We start from the raw sequence: 16,842 nt of genomic DNA on the forward strand, positions 1-16,842 counted from the left end.
GCGGGAGCGCCACCACACTCCCAAGCGGCGCACTGTAGCAGTGCGCCACCGGGCCGACCCTCACTAACTCAGTTCTAAAATAAGTATCAACCCCCTGCAATCTCACATTCTGCAAAACCCAAATTTCTCTGCTTTTGTAGTGGGCTTATTTCTCTGGAAATCAGTGGAACAAGATCTCCGAATAGCCAAAATGATAACTGCCTTTCATCTCATTTTTCCTGGCAGCTTAGCCTGAGTCCAAACACATACAACAATTCAATCCTTTTGAAAACATACAAGGATATCAGGACTTCAATATGGTCAATGAAAAAGGTTATGTTCAACATGATATGAAAAAGATTATTCTTTGATACCTACTCACTTTTCATGCAAAAAAGAAAAATGAGCCCACATTTGAAGATCCCCCCCAACAAATAGAATACATAACTAGTTAAATGTTCTAGTTTAAATTGCTTTATTCTGAGTTTAAGTTAACACTTAATCATGAGTAGACGGAAAATTATATTTAAAAGATAGCATTTAACATTTAAAATTAACATTTACTGGAAAAAAAAGTCTATTAATCTGTAGAAAAATAAAATGAAAGATGTCCAGGAGGAAGAGTGAAAACCTATATCTCTATGTCAAAGCCTCTCAAGTCCACCTTTTGCAATTGTATTTCCTTTGGGAACTCCCTGGAATGGGCTGTGTCCATAATCCTTTTGTCAAATGGGAATCAGATGGCAAGAACTAGAAAAAGGGGAATTTCTAGAGCCCAGCCTAATACATCAGAACAATACCCAAGTGCAATCCTAGGGGAAATAAATACAACTGCACAAAAGCCAAGTTACCATTCAAAAAATAAAACAGTAGAAGATAGGTCATAAATCAACTCATTAAGATGTTTTATGAGAAAAATGTCTCATGGTTTGCCTGGGAGACGTTGATACCTTGTTGCCTGGTCTGGGACGGTGTGAAGCTAGAGCTGGAACTGGAGCTGGAACTGGCAGGACTGGGTTGTTCGGACTTTAAAGAAGAGAAAGGAATCATCAGTAAATTTACGGACATTACACATCTAAAACTGAAAACAGTATTGTTGCTGAAACCATCTTCTGCAAAAAATAGTCTGATACTGCACAGGAAAAATGACTACACATTTCATTATGTCAAAATACTAACACAGGAGAGACATCGTGTCCTTTTTGTTTTCGCACCTTATTTTTATTAGATGCAGAAACAAGCATAGAAACTCAAGGATGATGAGATAAACGCTTGGGTGTTAACATGAGAGAAGGATCTGGCTTTGTTTCCTCTCCTACGTTGACTGCTACACAGATCTCTTTCTGAGAGATACCTTGATTACCCTTTCTGCAATGTTTGATTGACTCAACTGGTTAAAACATAGTGGTAATGAGGCCAAGGTCATCAGTTCAATCACATTATGAGCCCCTTAATTTCACTCTGGTCCAAGGCCATGACCCAACCCCAACCCCATTCATCCACAGTTCACAAATGGAGGCCAGTGTTCACAATGAGACCCAGCCAAGACCCACAAATGAGTCAGGAGGAAATGTTGCCACTATTTAAAAAAAAAAAAAAAGCCTTCAATTCCACCGCCTACGAATGGCAGGGAAAGAGCGTCGTACACACCCCAATCTCTTACTCTCAATGAATTTTCTTCATCTTTTAATACCCAAAACAAGTTTCACATCCTCTTTGACTCGCTCAACTCAGTCCTCTTCTCCAAACCTCCTGAAAATGTACCGGTTGGATCACCTGTTTCCTTATTAGATATGCTGCAATATTGTGCTGCCTCTAATGTGTCTTTTCTCCTCAGACAGACTGCAGATTCTGCACTTGTAAAAGCAGGGGTCTGTCCTGTGCTTCTTGTTTTCCTCTCATAGTCAGCATAATGCATTGCATACAGCAGGCACTCTGTGACTGTGACTAAAGGCAGCATGCACATTAGGCCCTCTCTTCCACCATCTGCCACAGTAAGAGACTTTGTAGCAGGTAAAGATAGGTAGAGCAGACACATGGACAGAAAGTGTACAAAGAAACTGATTGTACCACCAACATACTCGAATTTTACATATCTAAGGCCAAATTTATTCTAAAATATTTTAATGTTGACAAATTTGGTTGTAAGAGTAGACTATTTCTATCCCTTTTCTAATGTGCTCATAGTCTCAACTCATGTTATTTGAGAAATATTTGAGGATTTCTCATGTATAGGACACATCTATTTACTTCACTGAATAGGCGACCCAGTTGGAGAACAAACTAAGAGCACATTCAGAAGCCACTAAACAAGGTGCAGGGAAAGTGAAGGAAAATGGTCAGGGCCCCTCAGATGTTCAGAATCTTGCTGAGTATTTGATGTAAATATACATGTGTGCCCAGGTGTTCCTTGGTTATTGTCTGATGTAGATACATGCGGACACCCAGGTGCCCTGCATTATGGACTTACGTATAAAGGACAGTGGCTCTGATCCACGGGGGTTCCCTGCCCCTGGGATGCCCCCAGGGGGGCTACGGGGAGGCCACTATTGCTGCTGGAGGCTGTTGCTGCAACTGTTGCTGCCAGTGCCTGCAGATGTCCTGAGAGCCTACCGCCACTGCTACTGCTGCTGCAAGCTGCTGCTGCTGAGGATTGAGCTCGTGTCATCTACCAATGGCTCCCAGGATCGTTCCCAATTACCTAGCATGGACCTGCATGTGAGGGGTCTGGTGAGCTAGCCTGGCATGTGAGGGCTCTGTGACCCAGTCTGTACAGTATGTTTGAAGGGTCTGAGTCCTAGACCTGACAATACAAACGGAAACTTAGTGTAACTAAAGTAATGAAATATTTTGGCTTTAGTTATGAATTGCTTAACAATATATTTGGCTATGATGGCAGGAGTCCGACAAATGCCTAGCCATACAATTAGCGTAGCCATGGCTGTAACCCTTAGCTTTACACAAGGATAAGAATCTCATTTTAGTTTATATTGCAGTTTCTCATCACTGATTTTTTTCATCTTGCCTACCAGCACTGAACTCCCACCCCCTTCTTCCTATGCAGCACTTCTCCCCAAGCTGCAGCAACTTGGACACAAGGAATCACTTTCAGGCATTCCTAATGCACACTTCACATCCTCAGGCTGGATGGGAAAACAGGTGTCAGCAATCCACCACTCATTCTGCAGGAAAAGAACCAGACAGGATCTCTAATGAGCAGCAGGCAGCTCACCAACACTTCACCACTGCAAGATTTACTCGAGAACTGTAGTACAATGTCCTACACATTGCTGGCCCACAAAGAAGAGTTGGTTTACAAGTACAAATGCCTGTGTGAGGTGCTCTTCACTTTTGTTGAGTGGTTCTTCCACTGTTGAGTTCCAGTGGTGAGTTACACAGCTGAAAGGGCATTCAGTTCGCATTTATGTGCAATGCCCAGCTGTAAAACATTTCTCTCAGAGTCTGCAGAATATTCCTTTTCCTCTCCAAGTTGCTCTTTTCAGCCATGAAAAGTGCCTACAAACAGTATTATTTTGATAGCTCTGGAAATCATTTGGGAGCCAAAAAAGAGGTTTCCTTACAGTGAGCAGAGAGAGCTCTAATTCCCCATCCTGCCTGACCAGCACACGTTACGCTAGACTTAAAGGAGCTATTCTGCCAGAACTCTTGGCTCAGAGTGACATTAACTAGGATAACTAGAGAGGATGGTGGCCATCTCTCCAACTACCCCACAGTAAACTTGACCCACCTGTCTCAAGCATCTTGCTGATGCCCGAACCAAACCTGAAAGCAGCCTTCTTTCAGCTTCTTACCCATGAACAAGGTTAATATTTCCATAGCTGCTAATCATCAGAAAACTGACAAATAGTAAAGAACATAATACAAGAGAAAAAGGCTTTTTATTCAACATTTATGATTAATGTCCTGCCACTGCCACCAAGCATTTGAGAAGGTTTACAACAGAAGACATTAATTCTATAAGAACATTAAAATAAAAAGCTTAAAGCAAAAAAGCTGGATGAAGAAAGATAAAATGTTGAATGATGGTCACTAAAGCAATGTCCTGGAAGCTTTTAATAGGGTAAGCATTTGTGGAATTTTAGAGTATAGGGGATCTTTGAAATGATCTAAAACAGTGAATCTCACACTTTCATGTGCATTAGAATCACTGGGGAACTTGTTAAAACACGCACTACTGCCCCAGAGTTCCTAATTCAGTAGGTTGAGGAGGAAGGGTGAGTGGCACAAGAACCCGAATTTCTTAAAAGACCCCAGGTGACGCTGCCACTGTGGGTCTGGTGACCACCCACACGTTTGAGAACCACTGACCAAGAACCCAAAGACTATCATGGATATTCATGAGAATCAACTGGGAGAAGTCTACACATGAAGAGATTTTGATTTAATAGGTTTGGAGTGGATATCCAGGCATGTTCATTAAAAGCTGAACATATGATATTAATGAAAATTCCGGGTTAAGACCAGTGATTCTAGGTTAGTCACTTTTTTTCTCAATGCAAAAAATCATGTTTTGGAAAGAATTTAAAATTTAAGAAAGCATAATATAGTTTATGAGAAAAATTAGAAACATATTGATCTATCCAGAGGCAGCATTCCTGCATACTCTTCAAAGAGTTTTGCAAGAAAGTTCCCTGATAGAATAGTTACCACTCAATAGAAACATTTATGAGGCATATACAACCTTGTTGTAGTGGATGGACCTTAAGTAGTTCCACCACTAGAGGAGGCTGACACTGTCTTATATTTCATCAACTTCAAGCAACAGAACTGTAGCTCACTTTACGTGAAGCGTGTTTTTTATTTTTAAAAAAATCAGATTTACCCTTTAAAAAAATCAAGGATGATTATACAAAATAGAAGTTATTTGCTTTACCAAAAAAAAAAAAAAAACCATTCAACATAAACAGAGCTAGATTAAGATCTTTACAGGCCCTAAGAACTGAAAAGATACAGTATCCTCCTTTCCTCACCCCATCCCCTAAGAAACATTTAAAGAGTATGTTGTGTTTATGTGTGTGCATATGTGAATGCTAAGCCAAAGTTAAAAGTAAGGAAGTCCAATGAGGTTCTGATTTTCTCCTTTGCTGACTAATTTGATACTTGTTTTTGAAATACCAAAATTATAATGGCAGCTAATCAACCGTTGGTTGCTACTATTATTTACAATACAAACTCCTCTATTGCCTAAAACAAGATATATCTTTACTTCCAAAACAATGGGCCTACCAAGATTTGCAGTGCAATCTGCAACATTAAATGCCTATGCAAAATCATTTTGTAATGGATTTTCTACAGAGGATCACTTTTGTCCAGGACAAGTAAAAAACACCACTTGTCTACAACTCCTAAAAGTTAAGTGTTTCAAAAGAGAACACCTGTCTAGGTAGATCACAGGAGAGGACAAAAAAAAAAAAAAAACCATTCAACATAAACAGAGCTAGATTAAGATCTTTACAGGCCCTAAGAACTGAAAAGATACAGTATCCTCCTTTCCTCACCCCATCCCCTAAGAAACATTTAAAGAGTATGTTGTGTTTATGTGTGTGCATATGTGAATGCTAAGCCAAAGTTAAAAGTAAGGAAGTCCAATGAGGTTCTGATTTTCTCCTTTGCTGACTAATTTGATACTTGTTTTTGAAATACCAAAATTATAATGGCAGCTAATCAACCGTTGGTTGCTACTATTATTTACAATACAAACTCCTCTATTGCCTAAAACAAGATATATCTTTACTTCCAAAACAATGGGCCTACCAAGATTTGCAGTGCAATCTGCAACATTAAATGCCTATGCAAAATCATTTTGTAATGGATTTTCTACAGAGGATCACTTTTGTCCAGGACAAGTAAAAAACACCACTTGTCTACAACTCCTAAAAGTTAAGTGTTTCAAAAGAGAACACCTGTCTAGGTAGATCACAGGAGAGGACTTGAAAAATCTGACATTGTTCCTTACACTGGGAACAGACTTCCTTCTTACGTAAGAAGTTCTCTTTTCTAATGGGCAATTATATTTGTGAACAGAATTTCAAAGACTTGATCTTTAAAGCAATCAAAATAAAGAAAAAGGAGGAGAGGGGTGATATATACCTTTCTCCAGTGAAAAAGGAAAGAATACAGTATAACTAATTAAACAAATTATTTCAGACACATTGCTATGTTTTTCACAAAATCTCTACCCTATCTAGAAAAAGAAAACCTATAGCCTACAATAAAGACAAACTCTTTTTTGCACAAATATTCAAAAAGACTGTATCAAGGATGAGTACTAATCAAAAAAGAAAACTCAAATGCAATATATTTTATTTACTTCCCTGTTTAATTTTTATCATTACTGACTGAAGTACCNACAGGAGAGGACTTGAAAAATCTGACATTGTTCCTTACACTGGGAACAGACTTCCTTCTTAGGTAAGAAGTTCTCTTTTCTAATGGGCAATTATATTTGTGAACAGAATTTCAAAGACTTGATCTTTAAAGCAATCAAAATAAAGAAAAAGGAGGGGAGGGGTGATATATACTATCAAAATAAAGAAAAAGGAGGAGAGGGGTGATATATACCTTTCTCCAGTGAAAAAGGAAAGAATACAGTATAACTAATTAAACAAATTATTTCAGACACATTGCTATGTTTTTCACAAAATCTCTACCCTATCTAGAAAAAGAAAACCTATAGCCTACAATAAAGACAAACTCTTTTTTGCACAAATATCCAAAAAGACTGTATCAAGGATGAGTACTAATCAAAAAAGAAAACACAAATGCAATATATTTTATTTACTTCCCTGTTTAATTTTTATCATTACTGACTGAAGTACCAGGTTCTTCTCAATTCAGTCCTTCTTTCATTAAAAAAATAATCATCCAACACACATTATGTAGTTTTGTTTTTGTTTCTGTTTTTTTGCTTAACGTAATCAGTTAACAGAATACCTCATTTAGTTTCTCCTCTATAAGAAACTGGAAATAATCCACTCAATTTTCAAATATACGTTTAATTTTAAAGAAAAATGCCATAACATCCACCCTAAACAATTGTGAAAAGGTACTCCATCATATAAGTGAAATCTATCTTACCAATTCCCATTAATTGGTAATTAATATATTGAGGTAGCTATGTCAATAGAAGGTAAGGCCAAAGTTAAGCAAAGAAATAAGTATTGAAAAGTAATAAAATAACACTTAGGTTAAGTTAATCTAGCAAGATTAATGCAACAGAGAATTGTTAAAAGGCTAGAAACATGAGAACTTTTATTTTTATTTGATTTTACATTAATAACTGCTTCAAAAAAACATGCTAAAAAACCAAAACCTTATTATACAGAAAGGTATATGAAAATAAGGTTAGACAAATACTGGTAAGTAACTCTAACCTTTTAATGTATCTTTCTTTCTGTAGTTCAATCATATTCCTTATTTCATTTGCTCTACCATGAGGTGCTATGGATTGAATTATGTCCCTTCCCCCAATTCATATGTTGAAGCCCTAACCCCCAATGTGATAGTATTCAGAGACGGGGCCTTTGCGAGCAAATTAGGTTTAAACGGGGTCATGAATGTGAGGTCCTCATGACGGGATTAGTACCTTTATAAGAAGAGACACCAAGAGCTTGCAGGACATCCTTTCTTTCTCTCTTACTATGTGAGGATGCAGCAAAAAGGCAGCCATCTGCAAGCCAGGGAAAGAGCCCTTACGAGGCTCCTGATCTTAGACTTCCTATCCTCCGAACAGTGAGAAATAAATTTCTGTTGTTTAAGCCACCCCATTTGTGGTATTTTGTTATGGCAGCCTCAGCTAAGATAGCACGACACATTTTTTTTAATCACCATTTTACAGATGAGAAACCTGAAGCACAGTAAGATTAAGAGCCCAGGGCTAATATTCAGATAGATTAGAACTGGATTTATAATCTAGTGCTATCTCTCCTACATCACTACTTTGAAAAAGTGCAATTAATTTAAAGCAGTGTTCTAAACACACTAATACTCTTTTATAACACTAGTGTCAGGGAACAAAGTTTTCTATGTCGTGGGGAAAGATGTAGTGAATATCCCTCTGTCCACAAGGAACACCTTGTGTTTGGCACCCAAAGTAAACCAGTGGTAAAACAAAACACTTCAATCCCAGGGGCTTACTGTGTCTGAATCAATTGCTTCTAACATTTGTCCAATCAATATTACAACGAATTCTGGCTAGGCACCTCAGTAGTTCAATAAGTTTTGTAAAGCAAAGCAGGCAAGTTTCTCCTCTGAACTGCCCAGATCCTCTGGACACTGGCACTGATTAACAGGACCAATGAGCACATCAGGCAACACAGTACAATCATTCATTTTATTTGCCTTCAAAGGTGATCTACCCTTTCTTCCTAATTCTTCAAGACACTGTGTCTGAATCAATTGCTTCTAACATTTGTCCAATCAATATTACAACGAATTCTGGCTAGGCACCTCAGTAGTTCAATAAGTTTTGTAAAGCAAAGCAGGCAAGTTTCTCCTCTGAACTGCCCAGATCCTCTGGACACTGGCACTGATTAACAGGACCAATGAGCACATCAGGCAACACAGTACAATCATTCATTTTATTTGCCTTCAAAGGTGATCTACCCTTTCTTCCTAATTCTTCAAGACAAAATCCCAAAGCAAAAAAAAAAAAAAAAAAATACAGATTTAATGTTTTAAATAACCTGTCAACAGCTCTTTCTTCCAAAACAAGGTGAAACTGGGGAAAGGACACTGGACAAGGAAGCTGCAACATTTATTGCAAGACAGCTCAGATCTGTGACCACAGAGAAGGCTCCACATCTCTTTCTGGCAGACATTCCCTATTTGCATTGTGACAACCTGAATAAACTTGATGTTAAATTAAAATCATATTTAGCCTCTTGGGCTCTTATATTATCAAAAGCTATTGTTATGCCCATCATTTTCTGGTAATAGAGCAAGATCCTAAGACTTACCCTTTCAACTGTTAGCAAAACAGGAAAGGTCCTCATTTCTGTTATATTTTCAACTTACAGACATAAAATCATCCTGGATGCCAAGATAACTTGCTTTACATTGAGGTGACTCTATTTTTACAATTGCATTCGTTTTCTTCATTATCATCATCTTCAATATTATTATTAAATGTTGTTGTCCTTTGAACTTATCACACCCTGTCTGAGAACACAAAATCTCATTAGGAAACGAAATGGCCTTGGGGAACAAGGGTCTATAAATCTCTCCATAAGACCCTTTCCTACACTTAGGGATGGCTATAATTTTCTTTTAGCTTCCTCTCTTTTAAGCAGAAGAGCCTCAAGTCTTTTATCTCTTACCACAAGTTGTACTTTGAAGGCTGCTACTGACTATTGTAGCCAGAACATGTGCTCTTTCTAAAAATCCAGTTGTTGCAAGATGGTATACGTGCCAGATGTGTTTTAAGAGATCACTGGCTGAAGAACCCTTACTTGTAATGAGTTTTAGGAATGAGAAATCATCTGGAAACAGACCACTTACAATTATACCACCTATAAGCATGTTACTATTCTTTGAGCAAAGATTATGTGCACAGAAGCTGAGTTTCACAACTGGCCATTAAATATATCACTTAGTTGTAATGCCAGGGACTTATCTTTTAACTAGCCTTTTCTTCTCTTTTATGTGTTTTGAAGGTGGTGGATAGAGGGGGGAAAAAAGTTACAAGTGTGAGAGTTTAGAGCTGTAATGCCTCATGAAAGAGAAATTGGAAGGAAAAAAAGCTTCCTGATAGAATTGCCCCATAATTAACTGTTATTAGAGCTGGCCAGTGGACATCAAAACACTACTGGTCATCGGTTTACAATAAGACCCTGAAACTGTTGTCAGAACAACTATTCAGTTACTTGTGAAATAACCCACCTGTGCAGGGCACAAGAAACTTGATATAATGGAAAATTATTGTTGTATTCTCTACATTTATAAGGGCAGTATTGAATTAAACAAAATCCTGAAAAGTACATTACATATGGTTATAGATCTCAGTTTTGGATTAAAAAATTCAATATATTAAAGTATAATATTTTAGATTATAACATTTTAAATATTAAAGTAAATTAAATAGAATGAATTCAGGAAATAAAGGCGACAATTGAAATGAACTAACTAAAAAATAAATGTCTGAAGAGATCATCTTCACCAGACATTTAACTGCATGTCCTTATTAACTTTAGATCTTTTTAAAAAATGGTTTACTTTAAAATGTTCATAGAGGGCCCGCCTGGTGGCGCACTGGAGAGTGCGCCGCTTGGGAGCGCGGCAGCGCTCCCGCCGAGGGTTCGGATCCCATGTGGAGACCTGTTCCCGCTCACTGGCTGAGCGTGGTGCGGGCACAACACCGAGGGTTGCAATCTTGTTGCCGGTCCCCGGTACAGGCACGACACCAAGGGTTGCGATCCTGTTACTGGTCAGTAAAAAAAAGACAAAAAGGAAAAAAAAAATGTTCATAGAGCATCTGAGTGGCACCAATAGAATCTTAGAGTTGCATAAATGTCAAGAATTTTTGTTAATTTTAGTCTTTGAATTATCTTATTGAATTTTCTTCATTAAATGTGAAGATTGGATTTACTATCACAGCAGTGGCATTAAGAGTTCATTTTATTTGCTGAGGTCCTATTTCCATGGGACTTCAACATCCAAAATAACCAAAATACACTGGGGAAAAAAGGGTTGCTCAAAAATGCAACATTTACTCATTCTCAGTTTATACAACAAAGATTGTTGATAGCTGCAAGGATTATATCTTTACAAGTCTTGTATGTTCCTAATTAGGGTAACTGTATTTTCCAGGTAATATACTGAAGCCCTTTCCTCTATCTAGATTAGGGAACTCCAAAATTCCTTGAGTATGTATATGCACATATGTGTGCATGTAGAGGGTGTAAGATAATCCATAAGAGTAAAAGAAAATAATAGAATCTGTACACATTTTTTTCTGTCCTTTCTATTTAAATTTTCACTTTTTTGTATGTGCTTTCTTGTACATGTTAGTACAGCAACTATTATTACAATTTGGAAAGTATATGTTTACTGAGATGAGTTTTAATACCAAGTCTATTGATAATTATAAAATAATTATTCTGCATATAATTATTTCATAATTCACCTGCTCAAATCTTTATTATATCACACAGATTTCAAATTCTGAAGTGAGACGTGCTAAATATACAGGACAGTCTCATTTCAATTTACTCAGAGACTATGAAGAGTTTTGCATTTTACAGTATCTTATGCTCAAAATGAATTTACAGCTTAAAAGTTTAATTTTTAAGTTACAAAGAAATACTGTAAAAGAGTTCCTTATTGCATAAGAGGTAACACAAACTTATTTAAAATATTTTCATGTGCACAAAGACTTTCTTAAAAAAAAGGTCAACACAAGATCCTTTACACAATCTCTCCAGAAACTTGAATTATCTTCACTGTTGCTCTACTTGAGACTCCACTTTCATAGTGTTCACTGAAAATTATACAATACTAAGAAAAACTGTTAATAAACAGCTAAATATGCTATACTCACATTCACTTCTAATCATGATCTAAAAAATAGTTTATAAAAACAGAACTATTTTTAAGAAGTCCCCTCTATCTTAATGAAAATGAACTAAAATAGCAAAAACATTTAAGAGACTGCTCTCATGTGAAAACATTAGGAGGTGGATTCCTTTGTTTTGTTCTCAATGTAGCCCCTTAAAAAATGTGGTATTCAGAATCGCATATTCCCTCTCAGTAAATATTAGATTCCTATCAAGAATAGGAGGAATGCTGGTGCTCATGAGGTTCTAAATTAACCTGCATTTCCATGCACACATCTTATATAAGCTTAACAGTTGCTTTTCTTCATAAATCAATCTATTGTTGCACTTCATAATGAGAAGGCAGATTTACTGCCTTTTACCGCCTTTTCTCACCATCAGAAAGATGCCTATTTGGGTAATAGAACGTTTCTCTTCTTCAAGGGTGTTTGGGATTAGGGAGGCAGGGGCAAGAACCTTTAACATCTGCTCCCTTCAAATGAATGACACCTCCAGTTCTCACAGCCTGGACGGTGAAAAGCAAATACCCTAAATTGATAACATTCTCTAACTTGAAGAAGCACAACACTAAATACACTGAAGTCACATCTCTAAAGCACACATTTGGGATTTGAAGGTTATATTGTAAAGCAGTAAAACGTAGAATTCTGATTGCTAACACTGTCACTCCAATACCACAAAATCATCATCATTGTCAGAACAATAGGAATTTAGAATAAAGACCTTGGATTCATCATCTTGAATTTTCTGTAACTCTAAAAACAAATCTAAAGTAGTGACTGGTAAGACTTTAATCATTTAAATCTCAATGTCATGTAGTAATAACACAACAGTTTATAATATAGACTTACATTCTCCTGTTTTTATTTACTTAATTTGTTCCCTTTGCGAAGAAATATTTTAGAATTATGAACTTTAGATTTTAATTTAAAAGCAAGAGAAAGGCACTTGTCAGTATCTAATTCCTAACCATCTGCCTTTTAAAAATACACACACACATACTCACCCACTCACTCCAGTTAGGCTTAACATTCTTAGCAAGTAAGTAGATCTTGATGGATCTAAACAGAAGTTTCAGTAATCATAGCTCTACTTTTGGAAACACAGCTATCTTTAAATAGGCATCATGATTCCTATTAGCAAATGCAGTCAACCATAAATTTAAAACAAACAGATGCCATCCAAAACAAAAAAAATAAATAAAGTGGGGCTGGTACTGGATTCAAGAAGAATCTCTAGTCTTGAAGAAAACTACATTACGTCTTCTGTCCATGAATATGGAGTTCTGCCCAATGAGCTAACACTTCTTGTTACTTCAGGCTATCTTTTGTCACTTAAGCAATGCTTTCTGACAGTTTTACAGGCTGCTATCCCAAAGACTTCAGTATTTATGACCTTCATTCACTTAGGCTTTCTGCTCTTATCCACTGGTTACTAATCACTAAATAGATTTTTTTTTTTTATGGGACTGAAATTAGCTCAGAGGATGTCCTTCAACAATGGCAGCTCAGGACAGCACCGGCTAAAGGTCCTCTCCTCAGCCTCTTTCTCTCTCTCTCCTCAATTTTCTCTTCCTTACAGACAAGTTAATGAGGGTCTAGATCCACGCTGTTCAATTAGAGCAACAGCACAAATGATTTACAGCATTTTTAGAGGATGGTTTGGAATCATTTCTGAATTGATCCTCAGAAATCCCTTCAATTTCAATATCTCAAGAATGATTTAAAGGCCTAAACTTGTTTTTAATCTTCATAAAACAAGAGCATTTCCTACTCATAGAATCATTATTCAGGAAAAGTTCAACTCCACAAACCTTACTATATATACACACATGTACATTTCAAATATGTGTATTTTAAAACTTTAAAGAATTTAATTTATAACATGCCATTCAAATTTCTTCCTATATAGTAAAGGCTGCTTATTATCTTTTTATCCATTACACTGAAAAGACCAACGGCTAAAAAGCAAGTAAGAAACAAAGACCTTTCTTTTCACTTAATTGCATTTGACTTAAATGTCTCCAAAGAGATTGGTTGGCTTGTATCTTATGAACAATGTGAAATGTGTAGTAGATCCTGTCCTCTTTTCCAGCTGGCTGCTAGAAACCTGAAAGTCAAATTAGTCTGGAAAACAGTGTTTTCTTATAAACTGAAAATCTGAAAGAAAACTAGAAATATTGACATCGTTCTCCTGACTTTCCTGATGAACTGACCAAACTGCAGAATTCCGAGTGTAGGTTAAGCAATAGGGGAGTAGAGGACAAAAGAGGGGAGAGACTACCTTTGAAAGAACACCAAGGCTCCACTTTATAGCCAAATATAATTTACTAAATATGGCTCTTCCTGGAATGAAAGAGATTTATTATGATCAGATTCTGTTTTCTCTGAAACTGTGCTGGAATGAAAACATTTCAAAAGGCAATGCTGTTTTAAAAAGAAAAAAAAGTCTTAAGCCTCTAGATATTTCCACATCTGGATAAAAACAGTATATTTTATTAAAACATTAGAAAACAATTTTAATTTATCAAGATTAGCATTGACTTTGTCCATTTACATATAATATTAACACTTGCATTTGGACATTATATGATTGCATTTAATCTATAGAGACCTACATGACAAGTCTCTTTGAATATAATTCCAGGAAAATTTATTTCTGCTGATGAATGTACATGCTTTCTGATATTCCAAATATAAAACCCCATAACTGTCATATTTCTCTAGGAAAAAAATGGCAGATCTTATTGCCCATGTAAAAATTGCCTAACTCTAAATGAATGCTATGTTCTTTAAATTTTGACTACTTTCCTTAGATTATATTTGTTACATATATTAACCTGTAAGCCAACCCAAATTTCACTCAAATAGGCATAGAACTATTAAATAAATTAAAATATATATATATATACTTGTGGAAGAATTTGCACAGTAATAAATTTTTTAAAAATTTAATAAAGCAACATTTTAATGTATAATTAAGTGATAACTAATTTTTATCAAATACTCTTAGAGGTTAGATGACAAGAGGTACACTGTTTTTTTGGTAAGCTAAATTTCGCAATGTTTACTTTTACATATAAAAATGTATGAGTGGAGAAAAACATTTTGGATGTATGACTTTTCAAAATATAATAAACTATGTATTTATGAAAAATGGAAGAACAGTATTATTCTCTTCTGATTGAAATGATTCATTTCAGATTAGTGAGATACTTAGAGGTTTAATCCTTAGCTTCTCTAAGAAAATAAAAGGAATTATTTAATATTACAATCACAAGTAGAAAAACTTCTGTTTCTTTAATATGTATTTTAAGAATTCACTGGTAGATAAAATATATGTAAATGCTCTGAAGACAGAGGAGAAGGATGTCTTTTTTCCTACCTTAAATCACTCTGGGGAAAAATGCACATCAGGGTTCTATTATACAATCAGGTAGTATAAAATCATACCTCCTAGATATAAACTTTTCCCTAATTTTTAAAATTAGATTAATACATGCTCTATGCAAATTGGTGATCTAAAATTTACAAGATTTTCCTGAATTCTTTTATAAATCAGAACCCTCTGTGGCTTTTACTTGTTCCAGCACTCTCACCCCCCTTTTCATTACCTTGTACAACATCCTAGAAGCAATCTTTTCCTTTGAAGTTACTGCTCACACTAAATAAACTTTACATAGACGCGGCTTTAAACATCAGAAATACAGCAAGCAAAGAAATCATCCTCACCTCTTTTAAAGGAAAACAGAGTAGCCCTCAGGAAAACAGAAGTGCCCCAACGTTCACATGTGTTGGCAAGGAGAGCAGTTAAGAATGATCCTCTTGAAAAGAAAGAAGTCTCCTCAGGCACCCACATGTATATTTAGATTAGATTGGCAGTTTAAATGACAGCAAACACATGGTCATGACTTCCCCATTGCTCATTCATCCAACACACACACACATAGGCTAATCAGAAGCAAACATCCACCCTGAACTGTTTTAGAAACTAGTTTCTTCCATCTGATACTAGTGTATGTGTGGTAAGCAGACATTCTGCTAGAGAGATCAGATGTCAAACACTTAACCATCTCTCCTAGTATGCCTGGATCCTAAATCACATTGCTTTAGTATTCCAGAACATTTTTCTAAAGAAGTTTGACATCAACTTGAGTTGCTCCCTGCTCTAACCGGCGGTAGGGTTTTATGGAGCACATAATAAAAAAAAAAAAAAGGGAAAAGAAAAAAAGATTATATAAAGGTTCCAGGATCTGCTTATCTTATGGGTATTTTAACTGTGGGAACTGCCCATTCTATCAGTAGTAGCACACACTCCTATTCTGTAAACAGGGCAAAATCACTACTACAGAGGATCACATTTTCTTGTGCAAATAAAGGGTGGCAGAGTTAAAAGGTGAAGATACTGAATGAACTTTAAGCTTCCATTCATAACTGGAGCTTCAGTAACATTTCCCAGTAAATAAGGAAAAAGAGAAAACACAGCATTATTTACAGGCAGCTATCAACTACATCTACAACACTGTTGGGTATATGTGTTTTGTATGTGTATGTATATTGAGATTCACATTCATTAAGATGTGATAGCAAGTCAGAAGCCGAAACCAAATGCAGCTATTGGCTCTATGACAGAGTAACAGGTTATAAAAAAAGGTCAAACAATTTTAAAATAATTATATTTTACTTTAATCTAAATGTGGAATATTTTGAAAACTCAAGATTAATATGTGGGTGAAAGGAATGGAATAATATAGTGATCTGAGGCTCAGATTCTGGAAACATCAGACCTGGTCTGAATCCTGATTCTACCACTTTCTAGCTGTGAGACCGCAGGTCTTGATTTCTTCATCTCTAAAGTGGGGAAGTGGGATTAATAATAGTACCACTTCATATAGTTAACGTGAGAACGTAGATAATGAATGTACAATGAATGTATAATATAGAATGTCAGTTAGGACAGATCATGATATAAATCATGATTAAATATAAGCTATTATTATCACCAAAAAGAATAACTGTAAAATTATGATATAAGGAAAGTCGTGCCTGAGTCCATCTGACACATCCACCCTCTCCCCCATGAGAGTGTTCCCTAAAATACATTTTACACTTCAAGAAACAAGGCAACTTCTTTTAAACTGATCCATAATTTACTTTCTCTCAAATTTCTAGAGCAGGGAGCTGATAAAATGCCTACTTCAATGCCTGATATATAAGACATTCTAGAAAAGATTTCTATACAAAAAGAATAAACAAAAGTGAATAGCAAAAAGTGATATTTAATCTAAGTA

General features: G+C 36.0%; 1 protein-coding gene across 2 annotated transcripts in view; it reads right to left on the reverse strand.

Moving 5' to 3' along the window:
- MLLT3 (myeloid/lymphoid or mixed-lineage leukemia (trithorax homolog, Drosophila); translocated to, 3) overlaps nucleotides 1-16,842 on the reverse strand; it is a 278,524-nt gene that overhangs the window by 18,319 nt on the left and 243,363 nt on the right. For both annotated transcript variants that reach the window (XM_008579114.1, XM_008579115.1), the window contains one exon: nucleotides 930-1,005. In XM_008579114.1, the coding sequence (XP_008577336.1) occupies nucleotides 930-1,005 (76 nt within the window). The remainder of the gene's footprint in view (nucleotides 1-929; nucleotides 1,006-16,842) is intronic.

Source organism: Galeopterus variegatus, unplaced genomic scaffold (genome assembly GCF_000696425.1).
Source record: "Galeopterus variegatus unplaced genomic scaffold, G_variegatus-3.0.2 Scaffold1813, whole genome shotgun sequence".
Taxonomy (NCBI): Eukaryota; Metazoa; Chordata; class Mammalia; order Dermoptera; family Cynocephalidae; genus Galeopterus; species Galeopterus variegatus.